Here is a 25,618-nt window from a genome sequence, read left to right on the forward strand (position 1 = left end):
TTACCGTTTCTCATTATAGCACCCCATGCCTGACTCCTATGAAAAGAGTCCTTACTGGTAACTCCTCCTTGGGACCCTGCCCCCTTCACCTGCTGCCCTTTTGCATGTCAGAGGGGAATTGGACAGACCAGTGAGTCTCCTCTCAAGGTCCTGCAGAAGAGAAGGTTTTTATTTTTACATTATAGAAAAACTATGAAAATATACATCATTCATTTTGATGAGGCATCATCATTTATTATTTAAAATTTATTCTTTTACTATACTTTGGCTTTTCAGCTTCTTTTTCACATTTACCCTGATCTCTCAGACATTTCCCTCCAAAATTAGAGGATAAGGCTGTGAGGATGTCCTGTTTGGGTCCGTTCTCTGTTCCTTTTCCTCCAGCCTCAGGCTTTGGCCCAGAGTCACTTCCAAGCGGGCAGGCCCTCCCAGTGCTGTTGGTTTATGGAACATAGTTTCAGGAAAATGCCAAGTGTAAAGAGGTTTGAGCAATTGTAATTGCAGGAAACACAGAATGTGCTTTTAAAACTTTGGGTTTCTAATTCCATCTAGCCGTTTCATTGCTAATTTGCTTTTATTAAAACCAAAAAACAAAACAAAAAATCAACAGCCACCCTAAACCTTGAGGATAGAACATACGTAGACTATGCTTTTTGTTGTTGTTGTTCTGGAATTTTATAACTCGTTGCTTGTTTTAGATCAAACAAAAAAAAAAACCCAGAAAAAGTGTTAGCAAAGTTCTTTTTTTAATTTAATTTAATTTTATTTATTGTTTTTTTAAATTAATTTTATTTATTTGCTTATATATGGAAAAGATTTAAGTTATCTTCACAAGTAAGCAGGTTTAGTAACAACTTTTTTTTTTTTTTAACATCTTTATTGGGGTATAATTGCTTTACAATGGTGTGTTAGTTTCTGCTTTACAACAAAGTGAATCAGTTATACATATACATCTGTCCCCATATCTCTTCCCTCTTGCGGCTCCCTCCCTCCCACCCTCCCTATCCCACCCCTCCAGGCGGTCACAAAGCACCAAGCAACAACTTTTAACTCTTTCTTGTTATGAGTTCCCTAGATCAATGTGCTTCCTGCTGATAACGTAAGCGCTTCCTTTCAGTTGATGGCTGCGAGCTTGGAGGAAAGTAGAATCAAACAGATTGTCAGTCACCAGCACTAAAAGTTTAAAGATTAACTAATTAAAACTGAAAAACATATGATTCTCTTCAGGACATTATTTTATTCCAGTTCAGCTGATATCTGACGATGTTAGCATATTAGATTTGTCAGATTTGTCTCAAATTAAATGGAAAAGCATTTTGCTTTATTTTTTTCTGGTTGCTATGGTGACTTTTTTCCTCAGTAGATGGACAGCACGGTAATGAGGGCGGTGTTCAACACTGCCGTTCCAGGGCCTTAGGGCTGAAACGCCCGACGAGGCATAGCGGAGAGAAGGCAGAACTGCGAGTAGGGGCTTGGGGGCAGGAGGGGCTGGCGGGGGGAGGTTGGCCCCAGATCCGCTGTTCGCTATATGAGTTACAAGTCCAGCAGCCTTCTTGAGCCTCACTCTGCTCATCTCTAAAATGGGCCTGATACGATCACTCTTGCCTACCTCGTAGAGTTGTTATGAATTTCAAATAAGATTAACGTGCTCATCAGAAGCACATTGAACAACTGTGCACTACCATACAGATATGAACTATCTTTATTGTAGCTTCGTGAACAATTGATTTCTTATGTCTTATCGGTGATCATGATGGCTCTTTAGCTGGTGTGGTAATTCCTCTTCCAGCTCCAGGTCTTTCTCTCGTGTTATCCCAGATGTGGATAAACTCCTGTTGAGTTGTAATACACAGTATATATGGAGTGATTGTCATATGCAAGACACTTAGCTAAAAACCTTACTTTGGACTTTTCATTTAATCTATATCACAACCCTATGAGGTTGAGTACTAACACTGTTACGGATGAAGACATTGGGGATTAGAAAGGTTAAATTAGTTATCCAAAGAGTAGCATAGCCAGGGCTGGAATGTTTTGTCTTATGCCATGGCCTATGCTTTACTTGGTATATTATTATATTTCCAAAAGTTTTGCAACTCTGAAATCATGTCTCCTCCATGAAAATCTTTTCTTACCAGTTGGTGCAAAGAGCCCCTATCTCTATTTCTTCTGAATATGTATCCCTCAGAACTCTTTATTCATCACTCCATGCTACTCCTTGGTTAGTATTTTCATCATTTAATTATTTTCTCCATGTAGACTTCTGAAGTGCCTTCCCAAATCATTGTCTCTGTTTAGATGACTGAAGCCCAGTTACAGAAAACTTCTCTGTTTTCCTACATTTGATTATTCATTCAACCAGACAGGTAACGTGATGATGATGAGGATCTTGGGAGTCTACCCATCACCTCCTGTGTCATTTCCCATTGGCTCTTGGTCGATACAACTTCTTTCATCTCCAGCCTTGTCTGTCCTCCCTTTTCTACCCTTCTTGTGACCCCCTGGTCACTCATCCAAGGTCACAGACATGACTGACAATGACATGATTTTTTTTAAACTTACTGCACAGCCTGCTAAACTGTGTTTTCTCCACAGTTTCATTTGTTTTAATATTTGCAGGTGTGTCTATACCATTATTTCTACTCTAAATAAAATGTCGGCACCTGAGATTTTCTGGAAGCCTTGTTTCCATCTCCAAAGTAGCTGGTTGGATTTAGAAAGAGATTTTCTTCTGTGACTCACCCAGGAGAAAGTGTATTTTAACAAGGGACCATCAAGTCCTGAATCTCACACCAAGGGAGACAGTGCAGCAAACAAACAGTTTTTCTCTTTCCTGGCCCCAAGTAAGCTTAAATTTACTAGGAAATTAAAATTAGGATGTTTGTTTATGTGGAAAGGTTTTTAGTATTAGACATCAGAAACACTGGGGACCGCTCCATAGGTAAAGCAGCTTTTACCAAATAAGTAGACTTTTGAATTCCACAAAATAAATTTATTTATTTATAAGTTTATAATAAATTTGTTTATTTGTTTATAAATTTATTTATTTTTGGCTGCACTGAGTCTTCGTTGCTGCGTGCGGGCTTTCTCTAGTTGCAGCAAGTGGGGGCTACTCTTTGTTGTGGTGCGCGGGCTTCTCATTGAGGTTGCGGAGCAGGGGCTCTAGGCGCGCCGGCTTCAGTAGTTGTGGCACACGGGGTCAGTAGTTGTGGCTCACGGGCTCTAGAGCGCAGGCTCAATAGCTGTGGCACACGGGAGCTTAGTTACTCCACGGCATGTGGGATCTTCCTGGACCAGGGCTCAAACCCGTGTCCCCTGCATTGGCACGTGGATTCTTAACCACTGCGCCACCAGGGAAGTCCCTGAATTCCACACTCTTTATTAAAAATAAAGCAAAACCAAAACTTGTTTCTACCACACAAGGTGCAGAAATAGTAAATCAAAGAAAATGAACAGCTTTGCTATTCAATGTAAACAAGATATTGTTGATGAGGCAGAATTAAATTATTTTGCTTTTGATTCATTTCAGTGTTTGGAACATGTTTTCTCTCCTCTAGAATTAAACACAATAGGAGTTTTTGGACTGTCTTGCTATTTCCTTTAACTGGCAGTGGGACAGTATGTGTTGATATAGGTTCCAAGTCACATTTCCTGTGTTGTAACCAGTCTCTTTTTCACAGCTAATTAAGTGGAAAACGATGTATAAATGCAATTCAAAAGATTCACATTGTATACTCTTTAAAAATCTCTACTATTTACTGTGAATTATAGTTTTTGTTTTTCATTTATAATTTTAAAAACTCAACTGTTGGTGTGAATTTATTATTTTTCATTTTTATCTATAATTATCCGAATTCATATTCTAATGTTTCACTGTTAACCTAAAGATAGCTTGAATTGGGCTTCCCTGGTGGCGCAGTGGTTGGGAGTCCGCCTGCCGATGTAGGGGACACGGGTTCACGCCCCAGTCTGGGAGGATCCCACATGCCGCGGAGCGGCTGGGCCCGTGAGCCATGGCCACTGGGCCTGTGCGTCTGGAGCCTGTGCTCCGCAATGGGAGAGGCCACAGCAGTGAGAGGCCCGTGTACCGCAAAAAAAAAAAAAAGATAGTTTGAATTTATGAAGCAAATTATCAAATAAATCATTACATATTTCATTTTTTTTGGTTAATAGAAATGTTCTCAATTTTGTTATGAATATGTTGTCCCTTGTCCCTTAAGGAGAGCATAGAAAAAATAGACATTCATTTTTTCAGTTTTTGGGTTTTTTTAAACATCTTTATTGGAGTATAATTGCTTTACAATGGTGTGTTAGTTTCTGTTTTAAAACAAAGTGAATCTGCTACATGTATACATATATCCCCATATCTCCTCCCTCTTGCATCTCCCTCCCATCCTCCCTATCCCACCCCTCTAGGTGGTCACAAAGCACCGAGCTGATCTCCCTGTGCTATGCGGCTGCTTCCCACTAGCTATCTATTTTACATTTAGTAGTGTATATATGTCCATGCCACTCTCTCACTTCGTTCCAGCTTACACTTCCCCCCATTTTTTCAGTTTTTTAAAGATATATTTTGACATAAATTTTTGTTTTGCTTGATACCAAGTACACATTTATTAAAGAATTTCCAAATCTAGGAAAAAGAAATGATACCCAGGAGAGTGAAGCATAACTGCCTAAATGCTGATAAAAGTCTCTCATCTGTGGAATGAAATTAGTATCGAAAGAGAATTATGCCAACGCTGTACTATTGAAACTAGCAAATTCTAAAATATCTTTTGGCAACTCGACATAATGATTTATTTATTTTTATTTATAACTTACCATCAATTAGCACGTGAAAGATAAAATAGAATTCACTATTTTTTTTCAAATCAAAACTTATTAAAATTACTCTTTGCAAACTGAAGGAAAAGCAAAAAGAATTTAACGATTTGCAGGAGGGCATGTGGTAATAGCACTTTTTTTATGTCTACAGATGGATTTTTTTTTTTCCCCAGGGACATTAAATATACCTGGCTTCTCTAGCACTGCCTGTACTATGGCATATGCTCAGTAAATATTGATTGAATGGATGGATGGATGAATGGGAATTGGAAAGTTATTTTATGTCGTTCAAAATTTAGAAATAGAGGGAGTTAAATTTCTACCATAATTATCAGAATTAACTTTATATTTCAGTACTTTATAGTTTTTACCATAAAATACCACTGAATTAATTTGTTCTATTTTGCGTTTGATGTGAACTGTTAAATCAAAGTTGTTACCTTTTGGTAAATTAAACTTCAGAGATAGTGAGATTATGAAGGAGAAAAAGAAAGCTGCAAAGAGTCTTCAAGCTCCAGCAGTTTCTTTGTCTCCTCCTCACAAGCACACAGTATTTTTCCCCAGTATGGTATCACTTTTAATAATATTGGAATTTCTCTTTAGGAGATGCACACATAAGTGCTATTCATGAGGAAAGAGCATGGCATACCTAAAAATAAAATTGTGCTTTTTTTTTTTTATAAACCTTGTTTATGTTTATTTTAAACCTTAGGGAAAAGTACTCTATGGGTCTCCAGAGCTGTAAGTGGGTAAATAAAAAAGTACTGTAATTTTTCAAAGCATCATTGACTGCCAAGAATCTGATATTATCATTCCAGCTTACAGCAACTCAGTTAAGGGTATTAGTATCCTGCTATTTGCCAAGGAATTTACAAGGAAACCTAAAACAATTGGAAAAGACAATGGAAAAATAGTATACAGACTTTTAGATGAATCAACTATGATTTTAAAAAAAGAATTAGATTATCTGATGAGCTGAATCTAAATAAAAATGCAGGTGAGGTATCCAAGCTTCCATTTCCTTGTTCTCTTTTATATTATGTGACCACAAAGTTATTTTCTGCCGAAGGTTTTTTTTTCATTGGCTTGCTTATTTGATACAACTGAGACTAAGAACCATAGGAGCTGAAATGTAGGTTGAAAAAAATGGGGGTAACAGACTGGCTTTGCTTACCTATCATGTATTTTAGTAAGAGATGCTTTCCATGGGCCACTGTGTCGCACAGCTCCAGGGAGCATCGTCTGATGGAATACACTGTGACTGGTGCCCCCTGGGGTTGTGCAGTGGTGCTGAGCACATATACAATCTGTGCTGATTTTGGCTTCAGGAATGTTTTCCATGGATGGTTGTAGTAGGAAAAATATTTTTGAATCTTCACGCACTTATGTTTTTTTAAACATTCACCACAGGCTACAAACAATGTCGACACATCTAATTTTAAATAGCTTTTTCGCAGGACTTTAACCAGAAATAAGAGTAGAAACTTGATAGGAAAGATGCTGTCCTGTGCAACAAATTTAAAGTGTGAAAACACAGAGGTTTTTCAAATGGAAGCAGGAAACTGGCCATTCAAGAAGATGGTAGCGTATTGAGCTGGAATCCGATTTCTTTACACAATCAGGATTCTTCTTGGAATTCTCAGCTCTTTTCAGTTAAGTGGAGATTCTGTATGAAAACTCTTTCTTTTGAACTTTTATAACACTTTTTTCTAATTCCCTGTACAAATAAATTTGCAAAGGTGGATAGTAGACATGACCTCAGCTTTAGTGTCTTAATGTGAAAATGCACATACATTCACAATGGAGTGAGGAGGCATTGTCATTTTTAAACATGAGAAGCCTTGACTTGACGCTCAGTAAGGGAAGATGCTTGGAAGAATTTACCAACTGATAAGAATATTCTGGAAAATAGAAAAGGGAGATATGTTAACAGAGCAAACAATTTTTTTTTTTTTTGCGGTACGCGGGCATCTCACTGTTGTGGCCTCTCCCGTTGCAGAGTACAGGCGCCGGACGCGCAGGCTCAGTAGCCATGGCTCACGGGCCCAGCCGCTCTGCGGCATGTGGGATCCTCCCGGACCGGGGCACGAGCCCGTGTCCCCTGCATCGGCAGGTGGACTCTCAACCACTGCGCCACCAGGGAAGCCCCCAAACAATTTATTTTAATCACCAAAAATTGCTTTTGGAAAACAAAAGAAAAAAATTTAGAATTTTTAGGAAAAAAATGTATCGTTTTTTTCTAATTTTATCTTTATTTTTTTCTAATTTTGTCTTTAAAATTTGAGCCTTCCTCAAGTTTTACTTCTTCCATAAATTTTTCTCTCCCTTTCCATTCTGAAATCTCTGAATTCTTACCAACTATGTGAGTCTGTGGAGTGTAGTAGTTAAGAACCCCGCATTGCCGGATTGCACGGATCGGTTGATAGCGAGAGATTCTGCGCATGGGTGGCTCCACCCCTCACGACTTAGGTACCTTGGACAAACCACTTGACCTATGTTTGCATTGATTTGCTCATTTGAGAAATGCAGATAATAATGATCCGTGTGGTTGTTATGAGCGTTAAAATAGGAACTATCTGTAAAGTGCATCTATGCACTCAGTAGGCAGTGGCAGTGTTTTACTGTGTACCACGTGTTGTAGCATTTGATTATTTGTTATAATGACTTGCCTTAATTACTTTCTAAGGCATGATGTATACATTCATAAAACACATGCTAGAGTCTTTTTCCATGCTTGGGTTTGATACGTCAGTTTTTTGTTTGTTTGGTTGGTTTTTAGATGTACGTTTCCCAGGGCCAGGACCTATATCATTTTTGTTGTTTTTATTTATCATTCACTTTATTTTTTTTTATTTATTTTTTTTTTGTGGTACGCGGGCCTCTCACTGTTGCGGCCTCTCCTGTTGCGGAGCACAGGCTCCGGATGCGCAGGCTCAGCGGCCATGGCTCACGGGCCCAGCCGCTCCGCGGCATGTGGGATCTTCCCGGAGCAGGGCACAAACCCGTGTCCCCTGCATTGGCAGGCGGACTCTCAACCACTGCGCCACCAGGGAAGCCCTCCTCCATGTCTTTTTGTGGCTTGATAGTCCATTTGTTGTTAGTGTTGAATAATATCCCATGTCTGGATGGACCACAGTTTATTTATCTAATTCAGCTCCTGAAGGACATCTTGGTTGCTTCCAAGTTCTAGCAGTTAAGAATAAGGCTGCTATAAACATCTCTGTGAAGGTTTTTTGTAGACATATCATATATATATATTTTTAAATTTTCTACAGTCTCTCATACAAAGGTAAGGATTTTTAGCACATAGAATTCCACATCTGAGGTCTGAAAGGACTTAGAAATAACGCATTAGATACAAGGAAACTGAAGACCAAGCGACCTGGTGTCGACTGCGCGTGCAGTCTATTGTACTTCCTGCCAGGAAATTCTTACCTATATGTAACGAAGAAGATCTAAAAATTAGGTTGACGTCTTGAAAATATTACCAAAGGTTTGATGTGGTGAGCATAAGAGCTGAGAATTATCGCCCCAAATGATATAATCAATTTTTTTTAAAGAGTGAATTTAATAAGCTGTAGCCATGGTTTTTTCTCATTGTTTTATAACTGATCATTATAACTTTATTATGACTTTATAATTTCTCTCCTAAGCTAGGCATTGTGCATTTTGAGTTATGTTTTGCGTAGCTGGCTTTTTGACTTTTTCCCAGCGGCCAATGCCCTCTTGGAACTGACTGAGCCTTGCTCTTTTCACAGGTTGTGGTGGAGAGTTGTCTGGGGACATGGGCTCCTTCAGCAGCCCTGGCTACCCTAACAGGTACCCTGCCAACAAGGAGTGTATCTGGTACATTCACACTGCCCCTGGGAGCAGCGTTCAGCTCACCATCCATGACTTTGATGTGGAGTATCACGCAAGCTGCACCTTCGACGTCCTGGAGGTAGGAAATTAGATGGTTTTCCGCACGTTATAGGATTTGGGGGCTAGAACTGGAAATCACTCTGCAGAAAACCCTGAATTCTTTCCAGGGGCCAGCAGTGTTCTATTCTTAGACGTTTCGATGAGTATCAGCCCTTGGTGAATGATGCTTGCAGACAAATGGGGTTAATATCTCAGTTTGGCTTTCCCTAAAAGCAGTGCCCGAATGGCTGGGTGTAATTAGAAGGTGGTACCAGGCGGCAGAAGGGAGGGAACCATGGGGGGAGGCTGAGGAGAGAGAACCAAGGAAGGGAGCCCCTGTGGGCGACGTGGGCTTAATCCTGCTGCAACCCCCGAGGTCCTATGAGGTCTGCTGCTCAGAGCCATCCCTCTAAGGACACAAGGCATTGGTCCCCCAACTCCCGTCCCCACTGATGGAAACTGGTATCATCGGTGCCCCACACTTCCAGCCTGAGAGAGCTCCCTTGGGAAAGGCAGTGGGCGGCAGAGTGTAAAGAAGACGTGGGTACTCGGGGTAGGACAGGGCAGGGAGCTGAAGAAGGGGCTGCAACTTCTCCAACGCTGCTGCAATGGCTTTATCTTGGGTAATTAAGATGGCCCTTGAGAATCGGTTATAATCAGCTGTTTGTTGCAGGAATCTAGTCATTAGATGATTTCCAAGTACACATGAAATTCCTATTGCCTCAGCGACAGGGACTGCCTCATGACAAGGTTCTGTATCTAGTAGAACTTAAAGTCCACGAAGGCTGGGTATTTGTGTGTTTTTGTTCTGTTTTGTTTTGTTTCACTGCTATACCCCCAGAGCCATAGAGCACTTGGCAAATAGTAAACACTTGATATATATTTGTGGGATAAATGAAAGTGTCACATCTCCAGTTGTTGTGCAGTGATAATGTACGTTTATGGTGGTTTGCGAAGGGATTTCAACATCCATTTTCCCATTTGAATGTTAACGGATCCTGTGAGGTAAGAGGGGGATTTTACTGCTCCCCATTTCACTGTTGTCAGAACGGAGGCTCAAAAAGATTGCTGGGTTTTTCCACAACCATAAGGATAGTGAGTGGAAAAGCCGAGAACTGAATCCATCCCCGCCGCACACACCACGTCAGCCAGTGTAGAAGGACAGATGTGGGCAGCGTGCAAGATACTGAAAGGAGCGCCTTGTTGACAGGCCTGTATAGGAAACTTTAAAACTTAAAAGCCTTATTTAATTACAAACCAAGTCGTCTCCTTGAAAAGAAATGGGGTTCTCAAATCATGTCCTCACTGAGTAGACGCAGCATCACTAGGAGTCACATTGAGCAGCTCGAGTCTGCAAAGAAGGACGATGCTGCAGTAAGTGGGACTGGAGACAGAGCCGGTGAGTCCTTGGGTTCAACCCAAACCCTGTCTTCACGTAAGTCCGGCTGCCCAGGCGTGACTCCAGCTCAGAAGTGGACCAGTTTCTTCCAAGGAGAGAATAAGGTGGCTCCCGAAATTCACGAAACTCACGCGCAGCTCAGACTGTGAAGCAGTAATATCGCTCACGTGGGGAATGTCGAGATGCTCCCTCCCGCGGGCGAGATTCCTCCGTCGCATGAAAACCCTTAACCCGTACAGAGGGCTGGCAGCAGAGTGTTCCACGGTAACGTGACACGTTCGTCACCCTTCATTTTCATATTGCAAAGCTCGTGTAATCGTTGCCTACTTGGCAACATGTAAATAGGGTTCATTGTGCTTTGGTTTTGTCCCACCCATTACGTGAGAGAGCAAAGAGCAGGCCTGTTCCCTGTGAGCAGCCTTGGGGACAGAGGGGCAGCACAAGGCCTCTGGGCAGCAGCGTTCAGACAGGGTCCTGCACAGAAAGGACCGTGAGAAGAGGCTGCGGTCTGCTTGGGGCTTATCTGTGTCAAGACAAGGTGTCCCATCCAACCAGGGTTTGAGGGAATATATTGAAGCCCTTAAATATTTGGGCAAGTTTTTTTCTTAAGGCTGAAGTGAGTTAACCCCCTGACATTTTCCCTCCAAACCTTGTTGGACGTCTCTGCAAATACTCAAGAAGGTGCTGTCATCAATCTGGGTTAATGACAATAAAATGATTTTTTTCCATCCCTATCACATGGACGCCGATAACATGTTAACAACAGGTTTCACAATATTTTACCCCAGGTGGGTGTGTGGCCTGGAAACATCTCTGACTTTCTCCACCCATCTGTCCCCGTCCTGTTTGTTCATCAGCCCGTCCTCCTCTGAGGCCAGTAGGGCCTCACTGTCTCCAGGTATCCAGTTTACCTGAGTTTCACCTGATCTAACCAAGAGCCCATCTATTTTTCTCTCAAAAAGCAGGTGTCCGGAGGGTGGCCAGCTGCATCAGGCAACAGCCGTTTGGTTACTCATAACCCTGGAATGCTGACTTGATTGTAACAGTAAATGGAGCTAACAGAGCAGAAAGAACTGTTCAAAACAGATTAAAACCATAGGCTTTGAAATGTTCTATATCCTGAGCATTGGCTAAAAACACATTTTTTAATCTCTGATCATCAGACCAATTCTTTTCCCCACAAAGTTGAGTCATATGCTGTAATCCAACGAAGCACACCCTGAAATTCTTTCCATCTTTTTCCTCTTTTGAAGAGTCATGTGCTAACTATTGGTTTTAATTTGTGGAAGCGGAAAGTACCATTCTATTGTTTGAGTGAGAGAAACCCTGGCTGATTTCACTTCAGTCCTTGAGAAAGGAGACCTGAACAGCACAGAGCAGAAAAGGGAAGCCAGTCCTCGACGCAGGAGACCCAGACGGTTGCCTGGTGGGGGCAGTCAGCCTCCCCTGGTCTCTCCCCCGCTGTCTTTGTGGAGGGAAAGCAAAGAACATCAAAAGCGGCAGTGTTTACTCTTCTGGAGGCTCTAGGCCCGCCGACTCATACCCGCTTTGTTTGCGATCTCAAGGGGACCCTGAGCAGGGAGACCAGAATATTTTGCTGACGTGCAAGTTTTCTTTGTTAGAACTAAACGCTTGCGCTCAGCGTTCTGTCCAAATATGTGCTGCTCGCGGGGTGGGCGACTGGGGGCCCAGGCTGTGGGTTTCAGGCTCTGAGCTCCACCCCAGGCCAGGGGGCAGGGGAATCTCAAGGGTGCTAAACCAGAAGCAGTCTGGTTTGTGCCATTTGCATATGTGTACATGGGAAGGGCCACACAGGGCTCTTCCTCCAGTCCTACCTCTGATGGGACTTGGGGGCCTCACACAAACAGAGCTCTTCCAGGTGAAAATCAGCTCGAAGCGGTTGGCTCGCTTCATTCCTTTGCAATTACAGCCCTTGCGCTCGGCCCTCCCGGAACAGTGGTTTCATTCATTTCGGCCTTTCCCGCATGGCTGGGGGAATTAATCAGACAAAGAAATCATTATGGATTCAAATCACACACTCCTCACCGAAAGTAGGCTGCTTGTTCTGCTCTCCCTCCCCGGAGGACACTTGAGTGAGGTCCACATCAGTCATCAGTCGGCAGCCGCCCTGGGGTGGGGGGGGGCAGGGGCTCGGGGCCTTAGGCTGGGGAGATGCTCGGGTGGGAGAGGGCGCAGGTCAGGGTGGGGAGGGCACCACTCGCACCCACTGGGCCACCTTTCCCGGGTCCGGTTCCAGCCGGGAGGGGGGAAGGGCACAGATGCCAGTGTGCCTGAGAACTGTCACCAAACTGGTCGTTCTTGCACTAACGCAAGTGTGGCGAGATTGACGGTCGGGGGTCTACACCTTCTGTGGGATTCTTATCTTCCCCCCACACCCCCGCACACGAGTTATCCAAGGGGCCCTTGAGAAACCTGTGTGTGAGGCATCCTGGAGGCCCCCGTGGGCTGGGCCAGACCTCCTGCAAGATGCTGGACGTGAGATCCAGGGGACAGTTGCCACGAGGAATGTGTCGCCAGGGTATTGCATCCAGCCAGATAGTTGCAAATTGCAGCAGCCTAGGAGATCTCGGGACAAGTGAGATGGACCTAGCGGGGCAGAGTCCAGGGCGATTCCTGAGCAGAATCGCTTGCTCCTGTGAGCGTCTTGCTCACATCTCGCTTGCTCCGTCTTGCTCCTGTGAGCGTCTGTGCCAGGAGAAGGTACAGAGGGGCCTGTAGGACTCCCTCCCTGAGGATGCCACAGAACACACTGATAGAGGTTACATTTTCACTCCCTCTGAAGGGGCAAAAATATCATATTAAATGCCTAATCTTATAAAGCATTCGGGTTGCAAAGTGGAAAATCCTAAAAATGTAGCAGTGACCAATAGCCTTCAGTGAACCAACAAAATAGCTTTATGCTAAGGCTATTCCTGTGCTCCCAGAAGAGTCAGAAAATCAGCCCTGATACTGGATTATCTGCCACAGGCCTCTGCCAAAGAAAGCAGGGGATCCTATGTGGACTTGGAAGAGGGGAAGGGGAGATAGGGGAGAGTCTGGGGTAATCTACTCAGTTCAGCTCTGCAGCTCCGGCTGAGGGGACAAGCAGACATTTCGTGGGCGGTTGAACTTGTTTGTTACGAGGGCAGAGGGAGTGCCTTGGAAAATCCAGCTCAAGTTTACAGTGTGCCCCCACATGGGGAGGCTGAGATTTCAATCTCTGCTGATGATAGGATCCAAACGCTGGTGCTAAAGGGGAATCAGCGGAAGGCTTGTAATTGCTTAAATCTCTCTCTCAAGTTCTTTTTTTCTCCGTCCCATCATAGATCTATGGAGGCCCTGATTTCCACTCTCCCAGGATAGCCCAGCTGTGTGTGCAAAGATCGTCTGAGAATCCCATGCAGGTCTCCAGCACTGGAAGTGAGCTGGCAATCCGATTCAAGACTGACTGGTCCATAAATGGGAGAGGCTTCAACATCTCATGGAGAGCGGTCCCTGGAGGTGGGTGAACCTAGGAGCTGTCTCAAAATCCTTAAGCTGGGCCCTCGTTAAATTTCATGAAGTGTTTAGAGAGCGATGTGACGGCTACATCCTCCGTCACAGCTCTGTGACTTCTCTAATGGCACATATGCTTCCCTGAGAAAGAGAGTTTAACTTGCAAAGAGTCACCTCGTCTGTGAAAACCAGCCCATGCAAGTGTGCACATCCATGCTGAAAGCAGAAGCAGGGTGGTTGGTCAGACTCGCTTTCTGTCCAAGGGACTTCTGCCTGTTCACCAGCCTCAATTTGGGCATCAACAAAGTGCTAAATTACTTTATGCCACACATGTGGATGCTTGGCAAATACCCAAACTGCAAATGTTAAATTTGTGAATTTCAAGGAATTATTACCTTTTGTTATATACTGACTTTCTGCCCAAGATCTTAGGCTGTCTAAATAAATTACCTGTTGCAGAGTTTTAAAAATAAATTAATAAATTTAATTATAAATAAATTATTAATGCACAAAATCTTTCAGCAGATGTTAATCTATACAGCTACTAATAATAGCAATGTTTATTGAACGCTTACTGTGTGTCAGGCATTTTTCTAACTATTCTACAAAGACTCTCTCATTTAATCCTCACAACCACCCTCTGAGGGAAGGTTATTTCTTGTCCTTATCTTACTGATGAAGAAATGGAAGCTTAGAGTAGTTAGTGGCCTGTCCAAAGTCACACAGCTAAAAAATGCCAAAGTGAAGACATGACTCCAGGCTGCCTTACGGCCCCACTTCTGTAGGCCAAAGGTGATATAGTAAGTATACTAGAGCTTTCCTAAAGTTAATGGTGCATGAATTTAATGAAAATTATATTTACATGGTGTTTAGATTACCTAAAAATGATTCTCAATTATCAGAAAATAATACTGAATTTTCCCATTATTAGTTTATATTATCATAAACCCAAGAAATGATGAGTCATAGAGTTAGACATTGATAGATATTTGATTACATCATAGGAATTAAAAAAACTGAATGACTGTACAATGTCCAGAATATTAAATTTTAAAAGACAGATGTTAAATTATTTATAGAAGCATACACTACTGAATTATCAAAATTCTTAGAAGGAGATGTGTTATTCTTACAGTATGTTTTATTTTTAGAGAACAGTGAAGAGGCATTTCATGGCTTTGTGAAAATATGATTTTATTTGCATTATTTTTCAGTATTTTTAAAATAACCTTTGACATCAGTACTTGAAGTATTTGAAGCCTTTTCCTAGGCATACTTCTTCATTTTGTTGGGATGCCTGAATTAATGGCGAAAATTCGGTTCTTCAGGATGTTTAGCACAGACTACATAAAAATGGTGGTCAAACAAAATAGCACATCGTTCTGTGCTCCCAGGTAACGGTGTAAAGTTTTCTGCATCAGGGATTCCTCTCATTATTGAATTGGGTCTCCCATCTACAGGTTGTGGTGGCATTTTCCAAGCTCCCAGTGGAGAGATTCATTCTCCAAATTACCCCAGTCCTTATAGGAGCAACACTGAGTGTACATGGGTCATTCAGGTGGAAAAACATCACCGTGTTCTCTTGAACTTCACTGACTTTGACCTTGAACCTCAGGACTCTTGTATTATGGTAAGTGACACAAATCTCAAGCATTGTCTCCAGTCAAACCTGGGTCAAAACACTGCCATAAGAGCATGTTTAGTGGATGTATTAGTCATGAATGTTTTCTGTGTCAAATCATGGGAAACTCAACTATTAGCAACTTAAAATATAAGGACATTTATTTTTTACCTAAATATAAACCAGGAGGTTTGTTTAGCAACTCAGTCTCTGCTCTACCATTCTTAGTGAATTGGCTTTTCATTTTGTGGTTGTTACCTCATGGTCCAAAAATGGCTGCAGCAGTTCGGAACATCCTAAGTTCAGATCTGAAGAAGACGGGAAGGAATAGTGTTAGTTGTTTCTATTTTGTATTTTTTTAAAATCAAGAATGCAAAATTTTTACAGAAGCCCCCTTACAGATCATTGGCCAGAAGTGGTTGCAAAAGAGATTAGGAAAGTTTAGTGGATTATGATAATGGATTTATCATAACCACTTTAAATCAATTATTGTTAACTCTCTAGGGGTTCTCACAGGGTTCTACTTTTCTTGAGATCAGGATATCTTGATCTGCTACTTGAACAAATCAGTGTCTGATAGAACAGACTAGATGGGGAGACAAGGGGTGGAGGAAAAGGGATATGACTGTGAGTTGGTTCAATGACAAAAAGTTTCCATCACTACCAACAGCTTTAATACATTTTCACCTGAAACTAATGCTATATGTATTAGCATTACTAATGTAAGAATGAATGAGGTTGTATTGCAAAATTTTCTTTTTGTCTTTAATTTTTTTGGTTACTTGATTTTTTTTTTAACACAAGGTTTTCCATCTTTCATTTGTATTTAGAGATATTTCATTGAAATATAAACCAGATCCTCTTGGCTAATGGATCTTTCTCTTTTAGTTTCCTGACCGTTTCTTATACAAATTCCAACTGGCTAGCTTTCAAACTTAACTCAGGAAAATTCAAAAGTTGTTTCATAATTTTCAAAGTAGTCCAGGCTAACAGTATGATTTCAAGTATTGTTTTACAAGATTAAATCATTAATCTACTTAAAAGTTCAGTTGATTTATGGTTCTGTATTAACCTTTTAACATGAGTCTTCGGAGTCTAAATTGGCAGAGCAATATGTCCTACACCAGACTAAGTTGTGGGGCATCCACTTTCCATGACGGTAACTCTCCTGACAAAGACAATTTTAAAACTTCGGATGATATTGTACAACATTTTCCTAAATGCAACAAGGAACTCACAAGGTAGTGTGAAATTTCTGAGTTAATATCCAAGAGAGATGTGAGCTTGGTACTTGAAATTGCTTTTGCCCGTGGGGCATTTGCCGATCCAGAAGGAGTTAGTGGCGCTTCTCAGAGCCTTTCAGGGCAAAGAGGAGCAAAGTTTGAGTCCAGGACCTGAGTAGGGTGTGGGTCCTGGTAAACTCTCCTGAATCCTAGGTAAAGTGAAAGTAGCAGCTTTCAGGAAGACCGCATCCAAGCGTCGATTCATCTGAGTGGCCTCCCTAAATCTCCAGCCATGGAATAATGAGAGGAACCTTGCCTTGCTAATGCATCTAGGCCTTGGACATCTGGCCAAAGCAATTTAAACTCTTCTTCAGAGGGGGATGAAATCATCCCAGACCTCACTTCTACCAATAATTTTCATATGCAACAGCAAGCACACTATGAAAGATATTTATATATAGGAGGAGAAGTGCAACATAAATGAGTTATAGCATGAGTAACAGACAATGGAAATAAACACTGATAGGCACAGGTTAGTAAACAACTATGGTTACTAAGCTTATGGAGATAAAAGTCAAAATTAAAACTTTCAGCAAGGACTGCAAATCATAAAAAGTGACATTGCAAATATTTTTTTTTTAAAGCTGAAAAATTTAAAGTGGATAAACACAGAAGCTGAAATTAATATCTCAGTGGAAGGGTTTGGGGTGTTTTGCTTGTTTGTTTTTTGTATATTAGGCAAATTAGACAGAGATGAGAGAACAAATGAATTGGAAGATATCAGAAGAATCTATCCATAAAAAAACAAAACAAAACAAAGCAAAAGGATGAAAAATACAGAAGGGAGATTAAGACAAATATAGGACACATATAAAAGATGTAACATACATTTACATACATGTATAAATGGAGCAGGAACAATATTCGAAGAGCTGATGACTAAGACTTTTCCCAAACTGATGAGAGACATCAATTTACAAACACAAGAATCCCAAGGGACCCTGTATACAGCCAAGCAAGGTAAATAGAAAGATATACTTATCTGAAAAAACTTAAAGATTTTAATCTTTATCTAAAAGATAAAGAAAAAAATGTTACAGTCATCCAGGAGAGTAGGTGAGCGGGTGAACAAATTATCTTTTAGGAAGTGGCAGGCTGAATGCTGACTTTTCAACAGTGAAAACTGGAAGGAGAAAAGACAAGAGTTGGTATCTTAAATTTGCAGGAAGAAAATAACTATCAGTCAGGAACTCTGTACTCTCCTAAAATAACCTTTAAACATGAAGGTGAAATAAAGCATTGAAGCAGTAGAGGTAACTTCAAGAGGAGGTCGAATGGGCCAGAGACAGCTTGTCTGCCTTACAGTTTTGCCTCTGGTGGGCAATTCTCCATCACTTTCTCCCAGTCTGTATGGTTCCAGGTATAGTTTCTTCTCTTTGGTAAAGTCCCTAATCCATAAGATTCAACATGCAAAGGTGTGTGAACCAAACAAAGCCTAGGTCAAAGCCACACCCAGCATGTCTGCATTATTTCCCTCCTGTGGACATGAGTAGGATTTTCCATGTGCATGAGATATAAATACACAGACTGGGTTTTCTAGTAACCAGTGCCATATCTCAGCACACAGCTGGGCTTGACTTCACAAACTGTAGCCAGAGGAAACAGACAGGAGGAAGTAAAACCTCAAATATAATCTGGTCATTAGGCATGGAGATAAGAAAATAAACCCACATACAGGTGCCGGGAGGAGCCCAGTCTGGCAGATATGGTAAAATACAAAATGTAATCGTCCAAACAAGTTGCCAGGATCAGGGGATCCTGTTTGAAGCAGTCGGGGTAACCCCGCCTGCGGGGAGATGCGAGTATCAGAAGCAGATGCTGCCAGGCCCTTGAGCAACACATGGATTCAAAAAGCGAACTGCGCCAGCAGTGTGGGTTGCCACAGTGCCGTGGTTAAGAAATCCAGCTCTGTGGTCGGGCGGCCCTGGGGCCGAGCCTGAATTCTGCCATTTTCTGGTTGAGTCGCCTGGGAGAAAGCGAATCTTTCAGCTTTGGTTTCCTTAATTGTGAAATAGGGACAGTAAGAGTATCTGTGTCAGATTTGTTGTTGGGTTACTGGAGGTCATGTCGGTGACGTGCTTGTCACATAGGAAGCCCCCCATTCGTGCCAGTCAGAAAGAGAAAAACAAATACCACTCACTGGTCACAATGACACTGACGGTGAGCATCCCCAGAGAGGCCTGTTCCAGGGACAGTGGTGGAGGAGGTGCTGTGGAATACGAGGACGAACAACCAGCTTAGGGTGCTGGGCCTCCGGGTCTTCAGTAAAAGAAGACCCTGTTTATGAACCTTTCTGCTAGCACAGCGCCAAGCATTTCGTGGACCCAGGACTCAATAAACTGCAATAATGATCACGAGGAAACAGGAGTGATTCATTTGGGCCTGGAAGCCAGAGCAGGTTTCACACCAAAGATGACATTTACGTGGCAGAATTTCACTAGTAGACATGTGGCACAGAAGCCAGGGGAGGAAGCTCTGGGGAGAGAACAGGGTAGATTGTGTACAGAAGCGCGAGCGTGCACAGACATTTGGGCTGTAGCTCTGTGCTGGGGAGCGTGTGGAGACCCAGGGTCTATAGAAAACATCTGAACTGGACAAACTCTTGTGCTCTGTGAAGAATTTGAAATTATCCTATAGCCAGTTGGGGAGTTGATGAATGTTTTCTGTAATGTACTCAAAACTGTGTTTTATGATAATAACAGCAGCCCTGTGAGGGTAGGTTCGTCAGAGAAAGAGAAGGATGGTATAAAGGCTGATTGGAGAGCTATGGAAAAACCCTGGGCAGTGGCCTTCGGAGTGGAGAGAAAGGATGTACCGGCAAGCTCATGTTGGTGTAGCCACCGATACCTAGAGGCTAATTACACCGTGGAGGGTCAGGGGGAGGGGTGATAGAGATGCAGGGGTTAAGATGATTTGCTTGAAGAATGGGTAAATAATAATGTCATTGACTAAGAGAGTACTAAAGGGATAGACTACTCAGATTGATTTGGAAACTTGAGTTTGAAGGTCTACACTGCGTCCCTTATAGAGTTCAACAAACGGGTTCAGTGCTCAGGATGGGGTCTGAGCTGGACAAATCCACTTGAGGATAATTTCTGTATACTTGGATGGTTGTTAAAACCACAGAAGTAGATGGAATCCTATATATGAGTATTTTGTAAAGAGAAAAGGGCCAAGTAAACTCTTGGCCCTAAATCACCATTTAGGGGGAAGATGGAGAAACAAAGGACAAGGAGACTGCAGGGTACTCAAGGAGATGGGTGGAGAAGCAGAAGAGAATGGTAGCATAGAAACCAACAGAGAAGTCAGTTTTAAGAGTGGGTGGGCAAAGGTGTCAAATCCAGCAGATGAAGCTAAAGTGAAGCCACCAGATTCAGTCTTTGATGACCTTGTAAGAAGCAGGACTGGTGTGGGTAGTACTGGAAGATTCCAGATCACGATGGGTTAAGAGATACAGGAGCTTCTCAGCTTTTCCCCAGAATTATGAAAGTGAATGGTATAGAGGGATAAAGGGCCATAACCTGTGATAAGTCAGGATCGAAGGAAAGTTGTTATTATTATTTGTTTTAGTGGTGAAGAAGCTTAAGCATGCCAGGAGAGCAGGGTGCTGGTGACAGAAGAGCAGCTGAGTGTAAGAGATCAATGGAGTAAATGATGAAGCCATGTTATCAGGGCAGAGACCTGAGGAAGGGCCAGATTGGTTTTATAAATTTCATATTTTCAGAATGAGAAATTTGAACCCATGGCCAACCATAAGTTTCCTTTTCTGATTTGCAAATGTCTTTATATTGAAAGTTGCAAAAGTCATATACAAGCTAAGTCGTTTTTGTTTGTACAATTTGTAACTCACCTTTACTAAAAGATAAAGAAATGTGAAAAAGGACTGTTCGCATAAGTTGGGGTGGAGATCTGCTGTGTACGGTTGCCAAGTGGACCCAGTTATGGGGATGGAGGTCTGCAGAGGTTTAGAAACAGGCAGGCAATGCACTGGCGAGGCTGGGAGCTTGGCTCCAATTTAGAGTTCGCTGTCCAGGGGTTCATGAAGGCAGGCGTTGAGGCACCAGCCATCTATCTTTATAGCTGGATGGACACTGGATGCGAAATGCCCCCGAAAATCTAGTATCTTACATAAGATCTCTGCAGTTTAAGTTCATACAAAGCCAGTCATTCATTTTGGAGACATTCAAGTTGATTTCTTGGTCCTGCTACTTAGACAGAGTCAGTAGCAAAGAGAAAAACATTCAGCTGCCAATGCTGCTGCCAGATAATGTTTGTGTTCATGGGATTTTTAATAGAGCTCAAGTGTATTATTCAATACCAAGGTAAATTGTGCTTGGATAGGACCAGCCATCAGGGTTTTAAACCTCCTCTATCAGTTTAGATTGCAGAGTCCCATTAGAGACCCAGCCATCTCTCAGAATTATTTGTAAAGGAGTAGGACAGGATGCAGGGAATAGTGTTAGGAAGATATGTGTGCATATGCCAGAGAAAGCCATCCCAGCCTTCAGTGGAGAACTGCAGACGGCTCATTGGGGAGTGGGTTGAGTGGACTTTACTCCCTGGCATGATTATTGATATTCGATCTCAGTATTTTGAGCCACATGAGAACTTAGATAACATCGCAGAAGCATGTTTTCTAGAATTTCATGCTGCTGTAATAAAAAAAGAGAGAAACTAGATTTTTCTGACTGCTTTTGAAGTGGTGATGGCATCATCTGGAACTCATCAGAAAGCTCAATTTACACTCAGGTTTCAACTAATTTGGTAATACGTGTGCACTTTTTGCTCAGTCCCTGTGAGTGGCTGGCGTCGTTAACCTCTGGCTCTCCTGAAGGACACACTGTGACTGCTGCTTGCTACGGCAGCAGCGGGACCCACGGGCTGCACAGAACTTGTATGGTCAGCATGAAAACGGCTCCATTAGGTTTCATTTCACGAAGGCCTAGTATTAAAGTGACCTCCAACTGACAGCCTAATTGCTTAATTACAGGCTCTTTCCTGAGCCTTAAATTCACATAGCTCTGCGAGCTCTTATTGATCTAGAAATGCGGGTTGTAGCCCAGTGTGAGAGGGGAAGGGAGAAATCAGATCAGCGGCACGACTGGCCCCCAGAGACCCCGGGCCTCTGATTTCCACATCCTCTTTGCTCAGCACAATGGAATGTCTGCCTGGTGAGAATCAGTGAGAAACAGATAAAAGGAAGCAGACCACAGTCCTGGTCCAGCCTCTCATCTGGAGAAAGTATCCACTAGGGCAACAGGCCCTGCTACAAAAAAACAGGCACATCGTGAGTCACGGTCTTCTTTCTGAAGCTCTTCGTGCTGCTCTAGGAGAAGGAAAGCAAAGTGTTGGATTTGAACTGAAGAAAACCAGATTCCCCCCACGCCAAAGCTGCAGTGCCCGTTGTTCACACTATCTGTCAGCAAGGCACAGGGTGGGACAGGGCAAACGTATAACACAGTATCCGTATTTCGTTTTATTTTTTTAAGACACTACCTATGATGTGTTTCCTTTTAAAACATTGATCATTTCCAAACCCGAGCAAATAGACCCAGAAATAATAGAAGTCGGTACTTCAAAGAAACAATTCTTAAACAGTTCTTCTTTAAGTATGTACTGTTTTACAAATAGATCCATGACAGAAACCAGTCTCTTTCCCTCTTTCTCTCTCCCTCTCATATCTTCCCTTTTTCCTTTACTTCTCACCACAGAAAGTTTACCTTCCGTTTGATACTTGAGGAAGATCTCCTGTAATCTCTTTTAAATGTTTTATTTTGTGGCTTGCTTTTGGCAACCCCTTAGCCATTTGGCCTTCCGGTGCCAAGTTAGTTACCAAAAGCCACGCTGATACTTTCCATCCCCAGAGCAAAGAATCATTGAATTGGAGCCGCTGTCCGTAATCTGCGGACACAAGCTTTGTTTCTGTTTCAGCTCAGAATCTCCTTAAATGTATGTTTATTCGTGAAAATAAAATGAACTTCTTGGATTTCTTTTCATACCAACGTTTCCAGTAATCTTTGGGTCCCTGCTTGCAACAACTGCAAATTATGAGAGTTTCTTGTCTCCTGTAAAATTTGGAACTGGAGTGCCACCCTGTAGAACAAAGAAACAGGAGTGACAAGAGTCCCGACACGAGATGTGTGCCGTGAACTGGGGATTTAATTTCAGAGGCCCGTTGCTGGAAAATATCACTGACGGAGGAAACCGATGCGTCCTCCACCCTCCGCCCTCCACCCCCAAGAAAAGCTGCTCTAATGAGCAGTACTTCCCTTTCCTTCCTTACCTAAATTTATGACTTTAACAGCTTGGATAATTTCCTGGTGGGGTGCGCTCCCTGTCACTTAGTATTTCCTCCGCCTGCAATTACCGTTCCAACACGGGGGCTCCATTAGCAGCTATGCTGCCCTCCTCCCATTTGCCACACATGAATGCATTTCACGGACTCTCATGCTCCAGACGGACTTGGCAGCCTGACGTGAATGATGTCTTCTCTGCCCTGAGATCTTATCCACCACATGTCTTGACCCCGATACACTTCAAGGCAATCCAAGCAGTAGACACGTGTTGCGAGAATGAATTAAAAATGAAGTAAAAGGGAAAGACCAGGTTGAAAGCCAATAAGGCCAGGGGCGAAGTGAGCAAAGACGCCATGCTGGTCTAATGAGACTGTGGTTAGACCAGGAAAGGACAAGGAGTGGACGTATATCTGGATCCAAGACTAGAGCCGAGTTAGGAATCGGGGATTTGGGTGTTAGGTTTAGTGATTGGTCCTGGGCACTGTGCCCGCTTTGTTCCAGCCGGCTCAGTTAGCACGCTGGGAATCCCGTGCGTGTACAGTGGGGTGGAATGCATGACAGGTGCCAGCCACTCCAAACTCCACAAGGGCCCCAAATAAGACTTTCTGAAAGGCCACCGAGGATGCTTGCTTGCACGTCTGAAGAAGAGAGAGGTGACTTCCACTCTGTTTCCCCGGATTTTCTTTCCAGATGACGACGGACATGTCACTAGCTTCCTGGAATCATGATCTCCCAGTATTCTATTGTCAGTGAAGAAAACTTGATTTTATCTTTTTGGTTGTTTTAATGATAATTGATCAGAGGCCAGACGGATGGGGTTCACATGCTGGCTCCACACCACCCAGTGTGTGACTGTGAACAAGTGACTTATGTCTTCTGCGCCTCAATTCTACCAGCTGCAAAAAGGAGTTGTAAGAAAGGTGGAACTTTTTTAAAGACCTAAGTGTAAGGCCAGACACTATCAAACTCTTAGAGGAAAACATAGGCAGAACACTCTATGACATCAATCACAGCAAGATCCTTTTTGACCCACCTCACAGAGAAATGGAAATAAAACCAAAAATAAACACCTAATGAAACTTCAAAGCTTTTGCACAGCAAAGGAAACCCTAAACAAGATGAAAAGACAACCCTCAGAATGGGAGAAAATATTTGCAAATGAAACAACAGACAAAGGATTAATCTCCAAAATTTATAAGCAGCTCATGCAGCTCAATAACAAAAAAACAAACAACCCAATCCAAAAATGGGCAGAAAACCTAAATAGACATTTCTCCAAAGAAGATATACAGGTGGCCAACAAACACATGAAAGGATGCTCAACATCACTAATCATTAGAGAAATGTAAATCAAAAGTACAGTGAGGTGTCACCTCACACCGGTCGGAATGGCCATCATCAAAAAATCTACAAAGAATAAATGCTGGAGAGGGTGTGGAGAAAAGGGAACCCTCTTGCCCTGTTGGTGGGAATGGAAATTGATAACAGCCACTATGGAGAACAGTATGGAGGTTCCTTAGAAAACTCAAAATAGAACTACCATACAACCCAGCAATCCCACTACTGGGCATATACCCTGAGAAAACCGTAATTCAAAAAGACACATGCACCCCAATGTTCACTGCAGCTCTATTTACAATAGCCAGGTCATGGAAGCAACCTAAGTGTCCATCGACAGATGAATGGATAAAGAAGATGTGGCACATATATACAATGGAATATTACTCAGCCATAAAAGGAAACGAAATTGAGTTATTTGTAGTGAGGTGGATGGACCTAGAGTCTGTCCTACAGAGTGAAGTAAGTCAGAAAGAGAAAAACAAATACCATATGCTAACACATATATATGGAATCTAAAAAAAAAATGGTTCTGAAGAACCTAGGGGCAGGACAGGAATAAAGACGCAGACCTACTAGAGAATGGACTTGAGGACACGGGCGGGGGGAAGGGTAAGCTGGGACGAAGTGAGAGGGTGGCATGGACATATATATACACTACCAAATGTAAAATAGATAGCTAGTGGGAAGCAGTCGCATAGCACAGTGAGATCAGCTCGGTGCTTTGTGACCACCCAGAGGGGTGGGATAGGGAGGGTGGGAGGGAGACGCAAGAGGGAAGGGATATGAGGATATATGTATATGTATAGCTGATTCACTTTGTTATACAGCAGAAACTAACACACCATTGTAAAGCAATTATACTTCAATAAAGATGTTAAAAAAAAGAAAGAAAGATGGAATTTTAAAAAATATGCTTAAAGCATTAATCACAGTGTCTGGTACAGATAAGTGTTAGCTGCTGCTCCTGGTGTTTCTATTACTACTATTACTGCTTCTATTACTACTATACTATGTTAAAGGTCTAAACTTATCTTTTTGAAAATTGTGAACCTTAGGTACACAGACCTGGATCGATAATCCTTAGTTCATTGCTATCATGATTAGTTTGTGAACAGGCTTATTTTATCTTAAAGTATTTTTTTTAATCTTAAATAATATATTATAAAAATTTTCACACACTCTTCGCTATATCATCTCGTTAAATTCTTTTCACTTCAGAAGTGGCTTATTTTGATACCTTCTAGAAGATTCACAAGTGAGTTAAGAAGGAAAAAAGTGATAGTGCAGAAAATGAAAAGAAAAGCAAGTTCATATACGTTTATAATTTGTTTGCATGGAAAGCTTAGCTCTGAAGTTAAGGTGAAGCATTGGCATACTTTGGGGAATGTAAAACATGCTGTGTGTTTTGCTTTTGAATTGAAATGCTTTCTTCTTACTCCAGTTTATACTAATTTTA

The 25,618-nt window shown here is 42.2% G+C and overlaps 1 protein-coding gene across 1 annotated transcript in view; it reads left to right on the forward strand.

The window, feature by feature from the left end:
* The window catches only part of CUBN (cubilin), a 266,372-nt gene that overhangs the window by 103,693 nt on the left and 137,061 nt on the right, over nucleotides 1-25,618 (forward strand). Inside the window, exons 29-31 of the mRNA XM_033403470.2 lie at nucleotides 8,586-8,767; nucleotides 13,453-13,627; nucleotides 15,082-15,251. Of these exons, the coding sequence (XP_033259361.2) occupies nucleotides 8,586-8,767; nucleotides 13,453-13,627; nucleotides 15,082-15,251 (527 nt within the window). The remainder of the gene's footprint in view (nucleotides 1-8,585; nucleotides 8,768-13,452; nucleotides 13,628-15,081; nucleotides 15,252-25,618) is intronic.

The sequence above is a fragment of the Orcinus orca genome, chromosome 2 (genome assembly GCF_937001465.1).
Source record: "Orcinus orca chromosome 2, mOrcOrc1.1, whole genome shotgun sequence".
NCBI classification, from domain to species: domain Eukaryota; kingdom Metazoa; phylum Chordata; class Mammalia; order Artiodactyla; family Delphinidae; genus Orcinus; species Orcinus orca.